This window comes from Quercus robur, chromosome 2 (genome assembly GCF_932294415.1).
Source record: "Quercus robur chromosome 2, dhQueRobu3.1, whole genome shotgun sequence".
NCBI classification, from domain to species: Eukaryota; Viridiplantae; Streptophyta; class Magnoliopsida; order Fagales; family Fagaceae; genus Quercus; species Quercus robur.
The window spans coordinates 46,120,388-46,143,523 of NC_065535.1; the positions used below are offsets into that span (position 1 = coordinate 46,120,388).

Sequence of the window (23,136 nt, forward strand, 5' to 3'; positions counted from 1 at the left end):
ACTATAGAACCTAGGGACTGTAACCGTAGTTCGTCGTGAAGACGTAAACGGTGGTGCACGAACCCAAGGTCCAAATTGTTTTGCTTCAATTGGCAATGTACCTTCACTCTCTAACCATAGTTCACAGTCTCTGTCATTATGCATCAAACTCCCACACCAATAGCATAGGTTAGAAAGTCTTTCATACTTAAAAGACACCCATAACTCCTTACCATTCTCCAACGATATCACTCAGCCTCTACACAAAGGCTGTTATATGTCCACCGTGACCCGTACTCTGATAAAACCATCACTCTCGACATCCATGTCCTCATTTGGCTTAGTCACTGTGCCAAGAATTCCACATATCTTTTCTGCCACTGCTCTTGTTTTGAAACGCAGAGGAATGTTGTGTACTTGGATCCAGAAGGTAACCATATTAAATATCATATCCACAACATCAATATCTTTGTCATACCGTTGTAAAACCATAAGGTGTTTGTCAAAACTCCATGGTTCCGCTGCTAGCACTTTGTTTATCTCCGTCTTTTTGTCAAATGTGAATAACACCACGTGATCTCCCTCTTTCCAAACCTTGAAACCATTCTTTGCTCTCCAAATGGGCGAGAAAGTTTTGGCAATAGCTTTAATATTGAGTGCCGTTTTGGTCAAGAATTTGGTTGCAAAAACATGTTCAATCACTGCCTCTTCTTTTGTGATTTGGAGGTTCAACCCTTCAACATCAGAGAGGGTTAAGTAGTTCCATGATTTTGTAAGATCCTCCATACGAGTGAAAGTTAAAAAAAAAATTTAAAAAAAAACTGTTTCCCAATCCCCAAAGAAAAGAAAACTCACAAAACCCCGAAAGTAAACCTATTACCTCGAGGTACGGCAACACCTTCAAAGAAGGGATGGCTATTCTACGAACTAGGAGAGCCAAACCTTTCACTAGCAAGGAGAAACTATATAAATACAATGGCAAAAATTTAGTCTTACATAAATTTTTTATATTTTTATACACTTCTACGCACAAAGGCAATTAAGTTTGTAAAGCTTGTGAATCTCAAAAAAAAAAAAAAAAAGTTTGTAAATGGCTAGAACGCATAATTTGTACGTATATATATCATTTCATATCATATAGTATATCATAAAAGTTGGGTTTAGAAGTCATGATTGCACCAAATGGCTTCACAAAATTGCAAAATTATTTTTAGATTTAAATATATATATTGTTCTTATCTTCTTATCCTATCATTTCTATGTTGATAAAAATCTTAATTGAATTATAATCCAAATTCTTCATCTAATAATCATTTTCTTATTATAATTTATAAGTTGATAAGTAGTACACGTAAAACAAAAAATTTCGGCTTCACACTTCCACGTACAAATTAGACTAAACTTTTTGTTCATATCAATTTCTTCAATATTGTGGAGTGTGTATAAATAACATTAGGCTTTTTATTCATATCAACTTCTTCAATGTGTATTCTCAAAAAAAAAAAAAAAAAAACCTTCTTCAATGTGGACTGTATACATCTAATCCTTTTTTCTTTTTCTTTTTTCAATTATATTACTACACTTAAAAATAAAATAAAAATAAAAATAAACAAACGTAGTACACAAAAAAAAAAAAATAAAATAAATAAATTCTACTTCACACTTCCACAAATTAGATTAACATTAGACTTTTTGTTCATATGATTAACTTCTTCAATATTGTTGAGTGTGTGTGTGTATACAAATAATTCATAATGAATACCTACCATATGGTTCTTTTCTCTATTTTTCTCTTCTTCTACTTACAACCTTGCAGGTATGTATTTGTTTACTCTAATTTTTTTTCATCAAATTGAATAGGTTTTGTGTTTTTTTGTTTAACCTAATTTCCTTAAGTTTTATCCAATTAATATGGTTATGGTTTTAGAATCAATCATTAAATATGCTTAGACATGATTTTTTTTTTTTTGGGTGTTTTATGACACAGAAAAATATTGTGGAGTGTGTGTATATATATATATCAAATAATTCATAATAAATACTTACCATATGGTTTTTTTTTCTCTATTCTTCTTTCTTCTACCTACAACCTTCTAGGTTTGTATTTATTTAATCTAATTTTTTTTCCATAAAATTGAATAGGTTTTGTGTATTTTTTGTCTTTTGTTTAACCTAGTTTCCTTAAGTTTTATCCAATTTATATGGTTATGGTTTGAGAATCAATCATTTAATATGCTTAAACATGATATTTTTTATTTTGTGTTTTATGACATGAGTTTCAATCGTAATTTATCCCTTATGATTTAGCATAGTTTTAAAAATCGAATCGATCAAAGAGTTGGATTAGGAAGTAGTTCTTGGTTTTATGATTCGATTGGGGTCGGATCGTTGGTTGAACCGATGACATTATAAATAAATAATTAATAATTTTTAAATTATAAAAATAAGCACTAATAAATTTTAAAATAAGTTTTTTTTACCAATAATATTTAGTTAAAAAAAATTCTTTGACTTACTATTCACGTGACTTTTTGTTGACGGTGATCTTATAATAAAACCTAAAAGTAATAGTGAAAGTGTGTGGCTGTAGTTGATTCAAAAAAAAAGAAAAAAAAAAACCATTAAAAAGTGTGTGGCTCTCTTTGCATTATTATTGTGCATCACTAGCAGAGGCAGCACAAGGTTCCCAATACGCTAATACCATGTTGGGGCTGTCTGTACTTTTTGTACTGTACAATCAAAATTCAAATGTAAATATCACGTCCGACTGTTAAAATTATAAAATTGAGGTAAACAAAGTATACAACGTTACAAGTTAACGAAGTATAAGGGTTTGTTTGGATACAGTTGAAAACTAAAAATTGAAACTGAAAACTGAAAAATACTGTAGCAAAATAATTTTTAAATGTGTGAATAGTACCGTGGGGCCCATTTTTAATGAAAAAGTTGCTGAAAGTTAAAATTTGTGGCTCCGTGAACAGTACATAATGTGCACTAATTGGCTAAAAAAATTAGAAAAGTCAAACTTTGCGGCTATTGTTCATTGCACAGTGCATGAACAGTAGCCACAAGTCTCAAAAACGTGAAAAAAAAAAAAAAGGGAAAAACGCAGATGCACGAAATCAGCCTAATCCAAACGTACTCTAAATATAATAAGTGGGTTTCAACTATCAAATAAATGAATTTTGAATTGTTTATATATATTTGTGAGTGATGACACATTAATTTGTAAGCCCTATGTAGTAAAATTTGTAATATTTTTAGTATCATTCTATAATTTTTGGTTAATTTTATAAGGAAAAAGTTAATGAATGCCCTAAGGGTATTGTTAGTGAACCGTTTTGAGAAACATTTTATGAGAAAAAAAAAGGGTTAATTACAAAATTGGTCCCTATCCTTTACATTATATGTCAATTTGGTCTTTAACCTTTCAATTATGTTAATTTGGTCTCTAACATTTTCTGTGTCGCATCAATTTAATCTCTACTATTATCTTTTGGATGGAAAAAGCTACTATGTCAAATGGAATAATAAAAAATTATTTTTTATGCCACATCAACTTCCAATTGTATCACTATGTTAGATTAAAAAAAAATTAAAATGCTTGAGACTAGTGTTCACATTAGAGCACTAGCATTCGAGGATGCATCAAAAAAAAAAAAAAAAAAAAAAAAAACTTATTTTGCATCCTCAAACACTACTTTATCTATTTTACCAATTCATTTTACAACTCACCCTACATTCCAGTTTTTATTTTTACATACATCCCAATAAAATAATACTAGCCTCTGAGTACGTGCTCACGCACATGCTCAGAGGCTCTTCTATTTTTTAAGTAAACATTAATAATTTACATTTATTATAATTTGAGATTTCTACTTTTTCCAATAAAAAAAAAAAAAAAAAAAACCTAAAGAGTAATGAGATTTTTTTTTAATTGAAAAAAATTAAGGACAGAAGAAACAAATACATTGTGATGAAGTAAAAAAAAAAAAAATGAATACGTGAGGTGAGTTTTGTAGATTGGAGGAGTTTTAAAACTAACAAAAAAGTAATCCTATTTTGTAGGGAGTTTAGTAAGTAGAAGTAGGAATTTAAATCAACGTAAAAGTAGGAGTTTATTAGAAGCAGGAAGGCATTTCAACGTAGAAATAGGAATTTACTATTTTTGTTAACTTACTATTTTAACCCCATTTTTAAGTTTAAGGTAAGGGTATTTTTGACAGTAAAAAAAATAATAACTAACTTTCTTTTTCGAATTTACTATGTTAACCCAATTTTTAAGTTGTTGGTTAATTAATTTAGGAGTATTTCTGATAGGAAAAAAAAAGCAATAATTAATTTTTATGAATCCTCTTAATATATAGAGATAAACTACCTAATAAAATAATAAAAAATATTTTTATCTTTATCGTTCCTCTTAGAATCTTTTTCTCTTCACACACAGCCACAAGATAATTTTTTTTTTCCTTACAACCTATGAATAGTAAGGTTGCATCTATGAATAGTAAGGTTGCACACACACACACACACACACACACACATATATATATATATATGCAACCTTACTATTCACAGGTTGCAAATTTTTTTAAATATACAAACTTGGACAAAGTGGATTTTTGCTCTCTTGGGTTGTAAAATAGCAATTGGAGAATCTTTATACCCCCAGTGCTAATGCTCTTAGGGATAGAGGAGAGTTCAGATTTTGCATAGTAAATAATGGTAGAGGACAAAGAAGACGCAGAAGAAGGATTCCAAATTGACACCACACTGAAAATATTAGGGACTCACAATTGAAAAGTTAGAAACCAAATTGACATATGATGTAAAGGATAGAGACTAACTTTGTACTTTACCAAAAAAAAAAGAAGCAATTAATATAAAAACTTTTTAAAAATAATTTATTAATAATTGCTTTAAGTCATCCCTTAATTTGACCAAATTTATAATAAGGTGAGGTTTTTTTCTAAAAGTGGTAGAACTTTTTTTTTAAGTGGGTTTTAGGTCATTGCAAACAAAAACTTATTAGTATTTTGATCTGATGATAAAAAACCATTATCATTAAGCGAATGCCATATACTAAAAACAAATATTATATTTATGTATAAAAAAAAATTATATTATTACATTATATTATTCTTGTAAAGTGTACATTATAGTTAAAAAGAATTGTTCACTTTTCTTTTAATTGTGTATAATTTACGTTGTACTATTCATGTAAACAAATAATTGTCCAAAATATTTATGATAAACTCATCGAAGGCATTAATTGAAATTTTCTCTACCTTATAAAATTTAAATAAAAACTTAGCAGGTACCGTACCGGTGAAAATTCCACTAATAATATTCGTCGGCATATCTTGACCTGACGTGGCAAGGACGTGTCTTTCTCTTTCCAATCATTTGTACTCATCTAAAAGCAACGCATCACGTATTTATATCCACATCCCACGTTTTCTATATTTTTACTTGCATTTGCATGGCTTGTTCAAACTACTTCAAAGCCCATTAACTTTAAAAATAACCAATCTCTAACCAGGCGCTAATGAGCTTTGCTTATTAGAAGTTTTTCCATTTTATGTTTTTAAAGGTTAATAATTTTCATTTATCATAATTTGACGTTATTATATTTTTCAATCACAAAAAATATTTAGGCATAAATCATACTAGTCGTTAATCTGTGCAATGCACGAGAATAGCTACGAGATGAGTTTCGGAAGAAAAATAGCAATGTTGTTTTATTTATTAGTTTTTTGTGGGAATGAATAAGAGATATAATGTTATGTTTCAAGTTTAGTTTGTGTTGTATACAAGATAAATTGTAAAATATATATCAAAAGGTGCCTATTGAAATGTTATAACTATTCAAATTGGATATACCAAAAGCTGTTATTGAACAAAAATGTGTTTATTGACTGAAGAAGTGTCTATTGACCGAAAAGGTACTTATTGAATGAAAATGTGCCTATTGACCGAAAAGACGCATATTGAAAGGTCATAATCCTTTAGGTATTGTGGGCGCCAAAAATGAGACTGTTAGGCTCAACCTCACTTGGGCTCACAATTTATTTATAAAGTGGGCTTTAGGATTTCCTACTTTGGGTCGTTCTCAGCACAGAAACTCAAAGTAATATTCCTCCTCCCTTCCTAAACGACTGTTTTCTCTCTCTTTTTTCTGAACCCCTTCTTCTTCCCCAACTTCTTCTATTTATAACTTTAAGTTAGTGGGGAGATCATGATTACTGCCATTGTTAGTGCAATTGAAGGTCCAATATTATCTGTTATAAGTGGATGTTTAGGTGAGAGTGGAATGCAACGATTATGGCCTTGGAACTTGGTTCCAACTCAGGTGAATTTGCTCGGAAGTGATGTTCCCCGAGCATCCTATGGTACGCCCGGACAAGATTTCACTGATTGTTCGGGAAGTTTATGCCGAGCATAGTTCAGGGGCTGAGACCCAAAACTCGTATTTTTTGGAAGGCAGTTTCAAGCAGAGCTTAGGGCGATGGGGCCGTGCCATTGGGCCTGAGCCCAGGGCCCATCTGGGTCTTGGGACCTCGGTGCCGTACATTAGCCCCCCTTTAATTCATACCCGGTTGCCAGGAAGAATCAAGGAGCCAATCGAGCCTTTTGGTCTCAAAAGTCCTATGGCCAGGGACTCATGCGGTTATGGCTTCTCATTAATGCACTTCTCAAAAGACGCGCTATTCCGGGGCGCTAGGTTCAGTTGTCATTATTGCCTGACGGTTCGAGAACCGAAGCGGCGTGCGTGTCATTTATCTTTGGCATTCGTAGAGTCTTTCGTGAATCGTGCCCATTTATTGCTTGATTAAACGTTCCCATGCCCTTTTCTGATCCTATAAATTGCTTTCTTCAGAACATTCTTTCATTTTTTCCACCTCTGATCTCTTGAGCATACTCTCTGCCGACCACTTCTTTGTGCGTTTACTCACCAGCCCAAAGTTCCTTTCTCCCTTAGAACCCAAAGTAAGTTCTCTTCCCCTTCCTATTCCTTCAGCTTATTTCTTCGAGTTCCCTTTCATAGCATTAAGTTTCATAGATGGGTTACTCTTATCTCCTGGAGGCCTCGGCTGCCTTGGCCACCTTTAGGCGAAAGTTTAATATTCCCGATGATGTGGAAGTGGCTTACTGCCACGAGAGTGAAATCGCTCTCCACCGAGGGCATGGTAAAACCTTCTTTCCTTTAATGGCAATTCTAGAGGGTGGGGTTAGGTTCCCCGTGGATCCCCTTTTGATAAACACACTTAGGTACTACGGGCTGTGTCCCGATCAGCTTCCCCCCAACTTTTACTAGGTAGTTAGCTGCGTTAGTAGGTTGAACCACACCTTTGATTTACAGTTAGATTACTATGATATTAACCACATGTATAGCCTCTATGGGAATAAAGTTTCCAACTTTTACCTAAAAACTAGAGATAATAGGGTACGGCTGATATCATGCCTACCTGATTCGAATAGGAACTCTGCCGGGGAGCTTGTCTGGGTGCGTGGCAACTGGTTTGCTGGGGAAGTCCCTTGCCCTCTTTCACGGCATGAAGTGAGTTCGTACCAATCTCTTGATCTAACCATTCTTTCCCCCCCCCCCCCTTTTTCCTTTTCTTTCCTCTTTACTGAAGTAGATTTTCATTTTCGGATATTGATATAACAGGCAAAGTGTTCGTTCCGGACATCAGAACAGTCCACGTAAAAGACTTGAACTTTATCCTCCGTTCCGAGGTATTCGTGCACTGGGTAGAGCCTGTTTATTCCACCTGGCAGTCCTTCAAGTAGGCGCTATTAGTTGATAGTCCACTTCTATCGTACATCGACGTTCAGTACGCGAATTTCTTACCGCCGAAGCTTACGACCGGAGAGGCGAGGGAGTTCGGAAAGTGCTACACCTACTCGGACGAGCTAGCTCCTTTGCGGGACGAGTCTGCGGAGCGCGTGTCTCGGCGCCTTTGAGAGTTAGCTCACGAGGCTATTCAACAAGAGGCCCCTGTTCAAGAGCAAGCTCAGCCCGAGAACCCTGTTGCGGAGCCCGGGCATCCTGCGCTTGAAGCGACCAGCTTGTCGGCTACAGATACCCATCCCAGCGAAAACATGGTGGCTAGGAGGGTCATGACCATTGATCGTTTCGAGCCTGGTGCACGGCAACTCACCCAGCCCCTACCTTCTCAGGGTCGGAGCCAGGTGCCTCCCCCTCCACCCTCTTCTCAAGCTAGACGAGCCCGGAAAAAACAGAAGGTTGCCGATCAACCATCTACGGGTGCGGGAGACGCTGCCGTCCAGACTCCTCCCCAGCCAACAGGAGGTATCGTCATTCACGAGTCGTAGACCCAGGTCGGTCCGGGCGTTGCGTCCTCCTCCTAAGCCGCACTAGCTGGAAGCCTAAATTTTTGCTGGACGGCAAGCCTCTGCCTTTAACCGCCTGTGTGTGGATGTGGGAGAAAGGCGAGGGTGGTCGCATTGCTCAGACCCTGGCCGAGGGTCTTCTTCTTCCCGACGATGTGCATGCTTTCGAGGATGGGTCGGAGGAGTCCGTGGGGCGCCGGTTAGAGTGGCATACTATTGCGATAACTCCTTGTTCGTATATTACTTTCCATACATTTCTTTTCACTTCCGAACTAACTTCTGTGTTTGTCAGGCTGCTCAACTGGCTCACAAATTGGCTGGCCATGCAAGGGATCTTGCCGAGGAGGTCAACCGTGAGAAGGGGACGCGGGAGTCAGCTGCCAAAACAGCAAAGGAAAAACTGAAGGCAGCTGAATCTGCCGAGAAGAAGGCTGCTGCTGCGGAGAAGAATAGAGCGCTGGCGAAGAAGAGATGCTCTGAGCTCCTGGCTAAGCAAAACGAAACAGACGTGAAGCTAGCTGAAGCCATTAGCCTCAACACCTCTCAAGTTGAGGAACTCACCGACCTGAGGGCAGCCCTGGAGGCCTGTGAGCAAAAATGGTACAACGAGGGGTTCACCGACGTTGAGAAATCTGCGGAACCGGTGGTGGCCCAAGCTCGGAGGCTGGGTTTTGAGGCTGGGTGGTTTGCCGCCCTTCAGGCTCTGGGAGTTCCCGAGGATTCCCCCTTGAGAGACCCCGGCCAGATTCCCTTCCCGAGCCCCGTTACTGCCGTGCAGGACCCAACATTGCTCGCTGAGGAGGAAGAAACGGCAAGCATGAGGGAGCTGGTGGAACAGATTGATGCTCATGCAGAGCCAGACGAGATGGAAGCCACCAGCATCCCAACTGTTCAAGACCTACTCAGTGAGGACCTGCATTTTCCCGTGACCGACTAGCGGCAACATGAAGTGACAGATCCAACCAGGCCCTCCACTTGATTAAGTTACTTGCCGTCCAGCTTTTTCATGCTTTTACTTATTTTTACAGCATTTTTATTTTGTTTTATTATTGGTATATTTGCCTATGTCACCGGGTTGTGGTGACTGAACAATTTCCTCATTTCGCGGGGATGACCCGTAAACGGTTGCCGAGTTTTGGTGATGAGATATTAACTCTGCTTTTAACTTTTTGAATGACGTTCTATTCGTTGTGTGTTTGCTTAGATTATGTTTGTGCCGCCTTTCTTTATCTATTTTTGTGGTTACTTATTCCGTAGTAAGTCGGGCTGAGAGCTGTCCGCTCGGTGGGTTAAATCATGCCTTAATATATCGCGTTCATACAACGGGATTTAGTTTCCCCGACCGTAAACGGCATGATGCCCCAAAACCTGTTGCACGGTGTTTGGATAATCCGAGAATGAAATTGCAGTTAGCGTTTGTAAGGGTGTTAAGGTTTCTACCCGCTCGGAGATTTTGATTGAACCGAGGATGAGGCTTTTGTCCTTAGATTTTTTTCATAACGATAAGGTTTCCACCTGCTCGGTAATTTTGATCGAACCGAGGATGAGGCTTCTGTCCTTAGATTTTTTTTTTTTTTTTTTTTTTTTTTTTTTTTTTTTTTTTTTTTTTTTTTTTTTTTTGTAATGATAAGGTTTCCACCTGTTCGGCAATTTTGATCGAACCGAGGATGAGGCTTCTGTTCTTAGAGTTTTTTTTTTTAACGATTAGTTTTCCACCTGCTCGACGATTTTGATTGAACTGAGGATGAGGCTTTTGTCCTTAGAGTTTTTTGTAACGATAAGGTTTTCATCTGCTCGGCGATTTTGATCGAACCGAGGATGAGGCTTCTGTCCTTAGAGTTTATTTGTAACGATAAGGTTTCCACCTGCTCAGCGATTTTGATCGAACCGAGGATGAGGCTTCTGTCCTTAGAGTGTTTTTTTTTTTTTTTTTTTTGGGTACAAAACATGCAATTCTCTTAATGTGCAATGACGGGATCGAAAACAGCATAGACAAGTAACTTCATCATTAACTTGACTTTAGCAAAGTACAAAGTTTTGACTTACACTTCAATATATGGATGGTCACGGGTAAAACTTCTTTAAGTTGTGGGCATTCCATGGCCGGGGGAGTGGCCTCTCGTCAAGATCTTCCAAGTAGTAAGCCCCCACATTTGAGCAAGCTTTCCTGCAGCTACGTCTCGCATGTTTCCCACGACCTTCCTTAGCACCAATTCCCCGGCGTTGAATTCCCTTCCCTTTACATCTTGGTTGTATCTTTGGGCCAGTTTCTACTGATACTCTGCGAGCCGTATGGTTGTGGCCTCCCGGCATTCTTCTAACCAGTCCAAGCGCTCCATCATCAGGTCGGTGTTTTGGGCGGGGTCAAATCCTGCGACTCTTGCACTGCACAAGCTCACCTCGGTTGGTATTACGGCCTCCGCCCCATATGTCAAAGAGAAAGGGGTCTCACCCATGGATCTTCTGGGAGTCGTACGGTAAGCCCATAAAACATTAGGTAGCTCTTCAACCCACCTCCCCTTTGCCCCGTCCAGCCTCCTCTTCAACCCATTCAAAATCGTCTTGTTCACTGCCTCGGCTGGGCCGTTGCTTTGAGGGTATGCTGGAGTTGAATACTTATTCTTAATGCCGAGATCACTGCAGAAGGCCCGGAAAGCTTTGCTATCGAACTGTAGCCCATTGTCTGATACTAGTGAGTTCGGTACCCCAAACCTTGTGACTATATTTTTCCATACAAACTTTTTCACGTCGATATCTCGGATGTTGGCTAAGGCCTCGGCTTCCGCCCACTTCATGAAGTAATCAACTGCCACCAATACAAAACGGCGGTTACCTGTTGCTCGAGGAAAAGGGCCGAGGATGTCTAGTCCCTATTGTGCGAACGACCATGGGCTGCTGACAGGGTTTAGATGACCTGCTGGCTGATGGATCAGAGGGGCGTGTTTTTGGCATTTTTCACACCTCCGGACATATTCCGCGGCATCCTTCTGCATCTGTGGCCACCAAAACCCCTGGGTCATCGCCCTGTGCGCTAAAGACCGTCCCCAGACATGGCCACCACACACTTCGTCATGCAGCTCGGTTAGAAGTTCGTTCACTTTCTCGGGATGTAGGCATAAAAGGTAAGGGCCTGTGAAAGACCTCTGGTACAATTTACGATCTGCCGACAGCTAGTACCGGGGAGCCACCCGACGAATCTTTTTGGCCTCCTTTTCATCGTCCGGAACTTTATCCTCGGCTAGGAAATCTATGATCGGATTCATCCAGCACGGATTGGCCACTGACACCGTGGCAACCTCAACCCTGGCCTGGTCATAATCACTTTTCACATCGATACTTGGCTCCCTTATAAGCTTTATTTTGACTAGCCGAGGTGTATCCTCGGTAGTGTATGAAGCCAACGTGGCCAGCGAGTCGGCATGTTTGTTTTGTGCCCGACCTACCTGGGCCACCTTCACTGTCCCGAACCGGCCAATGATCTACTTAGCTGCACTCAGATAAGCTTTCATCCGAGAGTCCCAAGCTTCAAAGCTTCCTATGATTTGATAAACGACTAGTCGAGAGTCTGAATAAATCTCAACATCTTTCGCGCCCAGATGCAATACGGCCCTCAACCCGGCTAGAAAGGCCTCGTACTCGGCTTAGTTGTTTGAGGCTTTGAATCCTAATCTGAAGGAGTGCTCTAGTCGTATGCCCTCCGGGGTGATTATGACAATACCAGCTCCGGCCCTCATAGCATTCGAAGCGCCGTCTACAAACACTTTTCATGGACGACTTTCTGCATTACAGATTATCTTCCCATCGTTCTTAGGGGTGAATTCAACAATGAAGTCAGCAAGAACCTGTCCTTTCACCGAGCTTCACGGTCGGTACCTTATGTCGAACGAACCCAACCGAGTTCCCCATTTGGCTATTTGGCCCGTGAAGTCCAATCTTTTTAACAACGACTGCAAGGGATACTCGGTGAGGATGAATACCGTATGAGCCTGAAAGTAATGCGGCAACTTCCTCGTGGCGTGCACTAGTTCCAAAACTAACTTCTCCAGGGGCAAGTATCTCATCTCGACATCGTTTTGCTTATGTAATACACTGGCTGCTGTACTCCTTGGTCTCTTAGTAACACAACACTCACGGCATGGTTGGACACTGAGAGGTACATAAACAAATCCTCTCTGGACTCCGGGGCCGTTAACATGGGTGCTTTTACCAGGTATTCCTTCAGTTCTTGAAAAGTCTTGTCACATTCCTTGTCCCAATGAAACCCCTTCCACTTCTTCAGAAGTTGATAAAACGGTCTGCAGCGATCAGCAAATTTGGAGATGAATCGGTTTAGGGCGGCTAACATCCCGGTTAGCACTTGTACTTCCTTGGGATTGCTTGGCGGTCTGAGGCGATTCACGGCCTCTATCTGGTCGGGATTGGCCTCTATCCCCTGAGTAGAAATTAGATAACCCAAGAACTTGCCAGCCCCCACACCAAAAGTACACTTCTCGGCGTTCAGGCACAACTTATGCTGTCGGAGTATCTCAAATACTCCCTGGAGGTCTTCCGTATGTTGCGACTCCTTTCTGCTCTTTACCACCATGTCGTCAATGTATACTTCCACTGTGCACCCAATTTTCTCTCGGAACATCCTCGTCATCATCTGCTGGTATGTGGCTCCAGCGTTCTTCAATCCAAACGGCATGACTTCGTAGTGATAGTTTGCACTCGGGGAGATAAATGCTGTCTTTTCCTGGTCCTCAGGCGCCAAGGCAATCTGGTGGTACCCTTGGAAAGCATCCAAGAAGCTCATACTCGGGTGCCCATACGTGGCGTCTACTAATTGGTTAATCTTGGGCATTGGGAATGGATCTTTGGGACATGCCCTATTCAAGTTTGTGAAATCCACACAAACTCTCCATTTATCGTTATTTTTCTTCACTACCACCGTATTCGCTAACCATCTCGGGAAGAATATTTCTCTTATCACTCCTGCTTCCTTCAGCCTCTGGACTTCCAAGTTTATCGCGTCAACATGCTCCTTCGATGCTCTTCTCGGTTTTTGCTTTTTCAGGGGGAATGATGGGTCCACGTTAAGCTTGTGGACAATGAACTCGGGATCTATGTCGGGCACTTCATACGGAATCCAGGCAAAAACATCCACGTTTTGCAAAAGGAACAACATCTCTACCTTTTCTCGGTCATTCATGCTTGTGCCTATTTGGAAATACCTGTCAATGTTTGGAAAAATTCTAACCTTCAAAACCTCCTCGGCAACGTCCACCCCCGTTTCCCCTCGGGGCTTCTGTAATTGCTATAAAGTTTCTTTTTCGGTCTCCTCTGCTTGTCCGATTTGTTCGCTTTTCCACCTGACCACGGCGACAACATACTGCCTAGCCACTCGTTGGTTCCCTCGCACCACGGCGACTCCATACTCGGTGGGAAATTTCACTTTCACGTGCAGGGTGAACGGAACGGCTTTCATTGCGTGAATCCACGGCTTTCCTAGGACTGTAGTGTACGGTGAGAATGATTGGACTACTATAAAGGTCATTATTACTTCCTTGCCTTCCTTGTCCACCAAGAGAGAAATTTTCCCTTCGGGAATCACGACTCTTCTGTCAAACGAGACCAGCGGCGTGTCATACTTCGCCAAATCCTGACTCTTCAACCCGAGCCCTTCGAACAGATCCGGGTACATCACGTCAGCTCCGCTTCCTTGGTCTATCATCACTCTTTTCACCAAGAACCCGCTTATCCGAGCTGTTACTACCAACGCATCATCATGAGGTTGGATCGTCCCTTCCAAGTCTTCTTTGCCAAAAGAGATGGTTAGTCGACCAACTTTCATCCTCTTCTCGGGGGATTCTCCTTCCGTGCAAGCCACTGTCAGTACCTCTTTAGCTGCTGCTGTACCTCTCGAGGCAGCGTGGATGACTTCGATCAGTCCTAGCGGTGGTGGGAGGGGATTCCTTTTCTGCTGAACACCTTGGCCGGCCTCCCGGTCTGCAGAGTCCACTACAAACTCTTTCAGATACCCTGCTTTTACTAGCTGCCCGAGATGATCTTTTAGTACCCGACACTGCTCGGTGGTGTGCCCTTTGTCCCTATGGTATGTGCAGTACAAGTTTCGATTCCTCTAAGATGGGTCACCCCCTATTTTGTTCGACCACCTGAAGAACGATTCGTTCTTAATCTGATCTGGAATTTTGTGCACAGGCTCTTTGAATGCCACATTAACTCCTTCAATTTGCGCCTCTGGTTCCTGCATCCTGAAATCTTTTTTCGGTCTTGCCGGAATAATGCCCTGTTGAGATCTCTCGAGTAACGGGGCTTTCCCCTTATTTTGCAGCTGATCATCTTCCAGGCGTTTATACTCTTCAATGCGTCTCATAAGTTGCCTCATATCCTCGGGAGGTCTTTTCATCAACGACTCCCGTAATTCAGAATCTTCGGGGAGCCCCATCCTGAAGGTGCTTGCCGCTATCTTCTCATTTCCTCCACCGATCTCATTGTAGAGTTCCCAGTACCGGCTGGCGTAACTCCGAAGGGTTTCACCGACCCTCATCTTTATGGAAAGTAGTGCATCCACTGGCTGCGGCACTTGGCTGCACGTCACGAATCTACTGCCGAACTCTTGGATCAGCTCGGCAAAGCTACGAATGGAGCCTTTTCGTAACCCATTGAACCATCTCAGGGCCATGGAGCCGAGACTAAAGGGGAATACCTTACACATCAACGCATCATTGTGTGCATGCAAGGACATCATGTGGATATAATGACTGACATGCTCCACAGGGTCCGTCTTCCCATCGTAGGAATTATTTGGCGGTCGTGTAAATCTACTCGGCATAGGGGCCCGTTCAATTTCATTGGAGAATGGTGATTGAGCAGCCCTTCGTAAGGCTCGGCTCATGGCGTCCATGGCAGCATTGTGGGGTCGTCGTTCCTCTGGCGAATCCGATCCTCGGTCGTTGTATCCATGCGAACGTGAACGGTTCCGGCGATGACATGTCTCTCGGGAGTGTGAGTGATTCTTGCGCCGGCGTGATTCTTGAGAGGGTGATCGGTTTTGGAATCGTTGGGTACCGGATTGGCTAGAGCCCTCTTCGCCCCGATTTCTCGTGCTATCATTTCTCCTTTGCCGGTGGTTGCGGTCCCTTTCTTGGCGTTGACCCTTTGCTTCCAGCTCTAGATCCATTACCAATCTACGCAACCACTCCAGCTCTCGGTCTCTATCATCATACTGCCCGTGTCCCGAGACACCCGACATCGTTCGGCGGGTCTGATCCGACCCTTCTCCCAGGCCAGATTCTTCCTCTCCTCGCAGGCGCTCCTTATCCTCGCGTCCTTTCTGTCTTCTTTCCCGCCACGTGGATCCCCGAGAAGATCCCATGGAACCGCTCTGGGTACGCCTTCCGGAACGTCCCTCGGACATTTCCCTTATTTGAGTCTCAATCGAACCACAGCTTCGTAGGAGAGCCCCACGGTGGGCGCCAATTGTGGGCGCAAAAAATGAGACTGTTAGGCTCAACCTCACTTAGGCTCACAATTTATTTATAAAGTGGGCTTCAGGATTTCCTACTTTGGGTCGTTCTCGGCACAGAGACTCAAAGTAATATTCCTCCTCCCTTCCTAAACGACTGTTTTTTCTCTCTTTTTTCTAAACCCCTTCTTCTTCCCCAACTTCTTCTATTTATAGCTTTAAGTTAGTGGGGAGATCATGATTACTGTCATTGTTAGTGCAATTGAAGGTCCAATATTATCTGTTATAAGTGGATGTTTAGATGAGAGTGGAATGCAACGATTATTGCCTTAGAACTTGGTTCCAACTCAGGTGAATTTGCTCGGAAGTGATGTTCCCCGAGCATCCTATGGTACGCCCGGACAAGGTTTCACTGATTGTTCGGGAAGTTTATGCCGAGCATAGTTCAGGGGCCGAGGCCCAAAACTCGTATTTTTTGGAAGGCAATTTCAAGCAGAGCTTAGGGCGATGGGGCCGTGCCATTGGGCCTGAGCCCAGGGCCCATCTGGGTCTTGGGACCTCGGTGCCGTACAGGTATAAATAGTGGTTTATATTCATTTGGTAACTTCTTCTCTTTCATTTTTCTTAGAAACATAAGAAAATTGTGAATATTCTCCAAAATTGCTATTTGTAAGTTTTTTTTTTTTTTTTTTTTTTTTGGGTTAAAAAAAAAGGAAAGGTTCAGGAATCAAACCACACCAACAAACAAGAGTAGCAACAATAATACCAAAAAATTTCTTCATTAATTTGGTAACTTCTTTTCAACTTTCTCTCTTTCACCTTTCTTAACTTCTTCATTTGGCAATTGCCCCCTGACCCCGCCCAAATAGTGACAAATAATTTTCTAAGTATGAATAAAGACCAACGGATAGCATCAAAGATATTAAATTGTATTAAACGTAATCAGTACCTACTGAAAAAGAATTATAAAAATTGCTTCTTTGTATTCCATAATCGATAGAAAAGCATTTTTTTATTAAAAAAAAAAAAAATCAATCCACATGCCCATGTACCATTCACTTAACCCCTGGAACCTGTCACTATAACCATAATTTCCTATTCAAGCTTGATATTGATATATCATTCACTTCTTTCTTTTTACTTCAATTTTCTTTTACAATTTTTATGAATTTTTCTTCTGAATGACAGTTTTTTATTGTAAAATATGCATCTTATATGAAACAATAAGTAGATATTGAAATTTAATGAAAAAATAAAAAGGCACAAATTGAAACTTAACAGAAAAAAGAAAAATCACAATTGTTCGGAGTTTTAAAGCATATATGTAGCATTAATTTATGTAGCCAATAAACAATATATGTACAAATCTTTGTGCGAATGTATGAGAGAAATAAAGTAAAACTTACCGACCAAATGAATACAGAATGGTTGATATAAAATTGACCAAGATAAAATGATGAACAACACGTAGAAGAAGCACTACAATCTCCGTGGATGACGAATGGAACACTCTCTCTTTCTCTCTCTCTCTCTCTCTCTCTCTAAAGACTCTTATGAATGAATGAAAAACTAACTTTTTAAAATGAAATGAGGGATGTCTATTTATAGGCACACTGGCACTAGTTCGAAATAGGTGTAATTGTGAATAGACATATTGAAAAGACACAGTTGTTCGATGTTTTAAAATGTAAATGTGGCCAGTGGCGACGTCATGTTATGGTCAGGGTGTTCCTGGGAACACCCTGACCTTAAAAAAAAAAAATTATATATAATAATTAAATTTTTTTCATTTGTTTACCCTTAAAAATAAATTAGGAACACCCTCAAACTAAAAAAAAAATTATTATTTGTTCTACTTTCAAGCAAAAAAAAAAAAAAAAAAAAAAAAAAATTGTAACAGAGCAAACGGCAAGCCCACGAATTCTCAAAAAAAAAAAAAAAAAAAAAAAATAAGCCCAACATCAAGCCCACGGCAAGCCCAACAGTAGCAACCCACAGATTCTAAAAAAAAAAAAAACCAAACCCCAATACAGAGCAAATCACTAAATCAGAAACCTCAAATCACTAAATCAGAAATCACTAAAGGCTAAAGCAAACCCTAAGCTCCCAAAATCTCCTTCACAGTCCCACTAAGATCCTTCGCCATAGACCTAGGCTTCATCACCTTAGCGATCTTGGTGACATCGTCAAGCAAGATGTTACCGTTGTGCTTGATGTTCTTCGTCTTCTTCCAGTTGCGCTCTGGCTCCTTCAACGCCTTGATGACCAGTGCAGCGGCGGAGGGCACCACGGACACCTTGGCCTGACGATTTTGGATTGTTAGCTTGACCGTTACGCAGAGGCCCTTCCAGTCCTTGGCAGTTTCCTTGGCTATGTCTTCTCCAATCTTCTTCAGGGAGAGACCCAATGGACCGATCGTCGCTTCGACCTCACCTCCGGTGACTCGAACGTACACGTCCACCACCTGTGAGGGATCGAGCTTTGGAGGCATCTTTTGGGTCTCTGGTGGTGGAGCTTAGGGTTTGAGGAGCTTGTATGAAATAGCTATGGGGGCGTTGTGAAAGTGAGTCGGAGAAACTGTGAGGTATTTCATTTTTCTAACTTTTCTCTCTTTTTCTCTCTGACTCTCTCTTAATCTCTCAATCTCTCTCTCTTTTTATATGAAATCACTGAAATGAAATGAATGAGAGTCTCTCTCTCTTTGTTCTTTAAGAGTAACTTTTATCTGTAATTGGCTGAAACTTTAACTTTATTAATATTTTGCTTGGTTTTTGACTTTTTGAATTTGGCTTTATCTTATCCGTTGGTGTTGGTATGATATTAATTGTCTTTTAGTGTAATGTGTATTGTGATTTGTGATTGTGAAATTTTCTGATTGGCAGCTGGCTCTTGTGATTGGGGGTATCAAGCATGAGGCTTGTCTGTTGAGTGGGATATTTGAATTGAGGGAAGTAAATACACATGAGATGAGATGTGTGCTAGTGCAACTAATAAACAATAATTTAGTTAACTAATAATTAATTGGGAAAAGCAACTAATAAACAATAATTAATAATTTAATTAATCAATACATTATAAAAAACAAACAAATTAAATTATGTTAGGCTAAACAACAATTAATAATTTTATAATTAATGAAATAACAATATAACAAATTATAGTTTATAAAAGACAAACAAATTAATGAAACAACTAAATAATAATAATTAATAATTAATAATTTTATTAATATTTCAAATGAACTTATAGTTTATTATTTAGTCTTTTGCTACCCAGGGAAAAATTCTTGGGAACTTATAGGAACACCTTGGGAAAAATTCCTAGAGTTGCCACTGAATTGTGGCTATAATTTATGTAGCGACGTGGCGCAATGAGGAGCGGTCAACAAAAAGTCAAACGTTTCAACTATTATTTATTATATAGACGCGTGCTTAGAAGCTAGTTAGATTGTTATATTGGTTTGTAAAGATCATCTGGGTGATTAGTGTATTCATACTTGCGGTATAGATTGTTATATTAGTTTGTATTAGAATACTTGCCAAAAAAAAAAAAAAATTGTATGTCCATATCTAGTACCAGTAAGTGAATCTTTGTTCGAGTAGAGAAGCAATTCAGAGAAACATTAGATGCTCACAGAGCATGGGGCTAAGCTAGTAAGCTCAGACATCAATACATAATGCATCAATTACATCGCTATAGTCACGGACAAAATTGGCTTCTACCCTTTTCAGGCAAAATAAATAGCATTCTACCTCCTTTCCCAAACTAATTAGGGAAATGTCTCTCTTTTGAAAATCGACTTTTTCAAAATCGAGTTAAGTCCTAAAGTGACGTTTTTAAGGACCTATAGTAGCTTTTTTTAACTCAAGCTCCATGAAATTGAGTTATAGGTAAAAAAATTGCATGTCACTCGACTTCATGGAAATCGAGTTACAAAACGCCATTATAGGTCATTAAAATGTCACTATAGACTCCTTAAAACGCCACTATAGGGCTTCAGATTTTATTTTTTTATTTTATTTATTTTTTTTTAACTCGATTTTAAGAAAGTCAATTTTCAAAAGAAGGGCATTTCCCTACTTAGTTTGGGAAAAGGGGTAGAATGCTATTTGTTTTGCCCGAAAAGGGTAGAGGCCAATTTTGTCCCTATAGTCACAATCATTGAAGCAATTTTTAGTGGTTCTTCCATATGTGAAATTCTAGCACAAGAAAGAATAATGATACGTAATTCTTCAAGAAATTAACTAACATTTTGACAATATCAATGGAGTAGACGAAGAAAACTTAGCATATTGTTTCTAAAACAAAGGAAAAGGCAATGATTAAACAAAAAAAGAACAATAATAATATAAAATCTGGCTATCTAGAAGTGTAATCAGTTTAGTCAAAATCCTAAGCTAAACGCCCATGCTACAATGCATTTCCATTGCTGTACAATCTACTCTGTATTGCAATTCACAGTAGTAAGGATACACATCACGTGTAAATATTTATGTAAAATGTAAATATTACTTAAATTCATTGAAAAATACATACCTCCTGTCCTGAGCAATACCCCTACCCACTTCACACTTTGAAAGCCCTTTCCACAATTGTCAAAATCGAAAATGAATTTAATATGGAGGTTGGGTGATAAGTGTTGTGTTTTTGGTTAACCGCTTTGTAGTTTGTAGTGGATTTTTTGAATAACCATAAAGTAGTGGCTAATCTTGGGAGAGTTTGTCTTAGATTTTAGGCAATGTTTTAGAGATGTATTTTAATTGGATTGTCCTTTAGTTTTGTTTCTACTTAAAGCTAGGATATAGAACCAACGAAATGTCTATCCCAACAAGAGAAGCCCTATAAATAGTAGTGTGGACACTCGATTTTGCACCCATAATTTAATCAAGGAAGTTGGCTAGAGTGATCATTCATATACCCGAAAAAATCATAGTTACATCACATGCATTAATCCATTCATTGCATATTATAAAAATGACCTTGAGATTCTAACGGTTGCGACGGTATCCCCGATTTCTAAATTGGACCATCAAATTGAAAATCACATGACCAAGTTTGTACGGTCTACATGCATTTTGTTTGGGTGAAACCAACCACACATGATTAATTTAAATTAATTTTGATTGGTTAGACAATTAAAATTAATTAAATAATTTTGTGATTTTTTAGTTAGTGTCAAAAATAGACTTGCTTGCATGGGAATAAAGTGAATAATCAGATTACAATGAAATTGTGGATAATCAAGACTTTTTGGAGTATTTATCTACAAGATAATCATTACCGTAAAGACCTGAATCACTAGAAAAGGGGTTTAATTTTTAGAATACAAATTAAAAACGTGTCTAAGTGCAAGTCCCGACTCAAAAAACCTAAAAAAAGGAGTCCAAAGTGGACCGAAACTCAAACGCGAGTCCAACACCCAAGAGGGCCATTCGACACTTTTCAAGTGCCGATTAGCACAAATTCGAGGCCTGGCTCGAGGATTTCTGGATTGAGATAAACCGTACATTTTTTTATTTTATTTTTTAGAGATAAGGATGCATCCGAGTTCGTATTCTGATCATTCACCTAATTTTTCAAAGCATTCCAATCTCCATAAATAGAGGATGCCTCTCAAAATTTAGCACACTTTTTCACGCTTTCTGGCCTCCTTCTTTCTGGCTCTTCTCTTCTTTTCAATTCCCCTTTATGTTAAAGACGTTCTTGAGGCTCTTGCCTTAGTAATTTCTTTTTTTTGTAAGCGAAATATTTTAGGCTTCAAAGAGTTGAATAAATTTCTTTGAATCCTTAAATATCCTTTCACTAAGAAGAGTACGCTCATGCAAGAGGTAGTCTATTTCTTTTCTTTTTCTAGTTTTCTCTATTAATTTTGTTTAATGATGCATGTTTGATTACTTCTGATTCTTGATATAATTGCCATGTTTTGTTTAAAATTTTTCCTTTAAATATGTTTTTAGATGATTTTTTAATTTTTTTAATTTGTGATTTCTCTCTCTTGAATCTCAAAATATGCTAATTGTCAAAGATCTCTTTAAACCTAAAACTGATATGTATTTTTATTAAATACAGATTTGATTTTTTTAACATATAAAAATTGATCTGTATTTTCATTATGTAAGGTTGAATTTAATCAACCATCATGTTGGCTTTATTCCATGCCAAATTTGGTTGTATTTCAGAATTTAGTAACCCTGTATTTAGGTGGGATTGTTGTAAAGGTAGTGAGTGAAATAGAGTGTTGAAATGCTCAAGAGTGTGTAAGAAAACAGAGACTCGCGACTTGATCTCACGGGTGACTCGCGGCTTCAAGCCGCCAGAAGCAGCACACGTGCCAAGCATGCCAGAAGTTGAAGCGTCATGCTAACTAGAGCACTACAGGACAAAATAGGACAACTGGCCATTCTGTTATCGCGCGGCTGGATCTTGCAACTCAGTCAAGCTGCGAGCCACCCCTGTTCTGAAAAACCTGACTCTTCACATTCCATTCTCACTCTAGTATAAATACCCCTTATACCCACATATGAAAGAGAGCTTCCAGAGAGAATTTTGAGAGAGAAACCCTAGAGTAAAACAAGATCGATTCGTCTACAATATTTACATAAGAGTCTCTTCAAATTCCTCAACTCTCTTCCTCTCCATTGTCAAACCCTTGAGAGGTTTATTTACCAAAACCCTTTTCTCACCATATCTATTACTGTGAGAGGGTTGTTTGGTGTTCTGAGAAGCAATTAGGAAGGAACCAATCTACATTGGTTGATGCTATGGTCAAGTAGCGAAATCCGGGAAGTTAGAAAAGAAATAGGTTCGGCGCAACCTCGTTGGAGCAAGAAGCTTAGAGGGCTTAGGTACACTGGGTAGATCTGGCTTAGAGGGTCTATTGCTGTTCATGTATCCCAACTACATTTTCTAGTGGATTACTTACTACTTGGAGGGCGGCGGAGAGGTTTTACGCCGAAGGCTTCGGTTTCCTCTTCGATAACACATCGAGTGTTGTCCCTGTGTTTGCATTTTCCTTCCCTTTTTATTTTTGCCTTTTATTATCTGCTGTGATTGTGTTTTTAATTGGCTTAGATTGTTTACCAATTCTGTTTATAGCTTTTGTTCATTTTTCGCACACTAGTTGTTTGTCATAAAGCTTGAATTAGTTATTTTGTAATTGGGGGTCTAAACGTTCAAGGGTGTTTTATACACTATTTGAACTTTCACATTAAATATAGATTTGATTTTTAACACTTAAAACTGATTTGTATTTTCATCAAATACAGATCTAATTTTTTTTAACACATAAAACTGATCTGTATTTTTATTAAATACAAATTTGATGTTTTTTA

At 39.3% G+C, this 23,136-nt stretch overlaps 2 protein-coding genes across 2 annotated transcripts; both read right to left on the reverse strand.

The window, feature by feature from the left end:
• Positions 1 to 13,633: 13,633 nt before the first annotated feature.
• Positions 13,634 to 15,592, reverse strand: LOC126699401 (uncharacterized). The gene is made up of 3 exons (XM_050397176.1): positions 15,107 to 15,592; positions 14,493 to 15,046; positions 13,634 to 14,426 (listed from the first exon to the last, which is right to left on the reverse strand). The coding sequence occupies exons 1-3, from the start codon at positions 15,590 to 15,592 to the stop codon at positions 13,634 to 13,636; spliced, it is 1,833 nt and encodes a 610-aa protein (XP_050253133.1).
• A 2,235-nt stretch (positions 15,593 to 17,827) lies between these two features.
• Positions 17,828 to 18,448, reverse strand: LOC126706541 (60S ribosomal protein L12-2-like). Its single transcript, XM_050406074.1, has one exon. It carries the CDS (start codon positions 18,294 to 18,296, stop codon positions 17,904 to 17,906), a length of 393 nt encoding a protein of 130 aa, XP_050262031.1. The 5' UTR covers positions 18,297 to 18,448; the 3' UTR covers positions 17,828 to 17,903.
• Between the last annotated feature and the right edge of the window lie 4,688 nt (positions 18,449 to 23,136).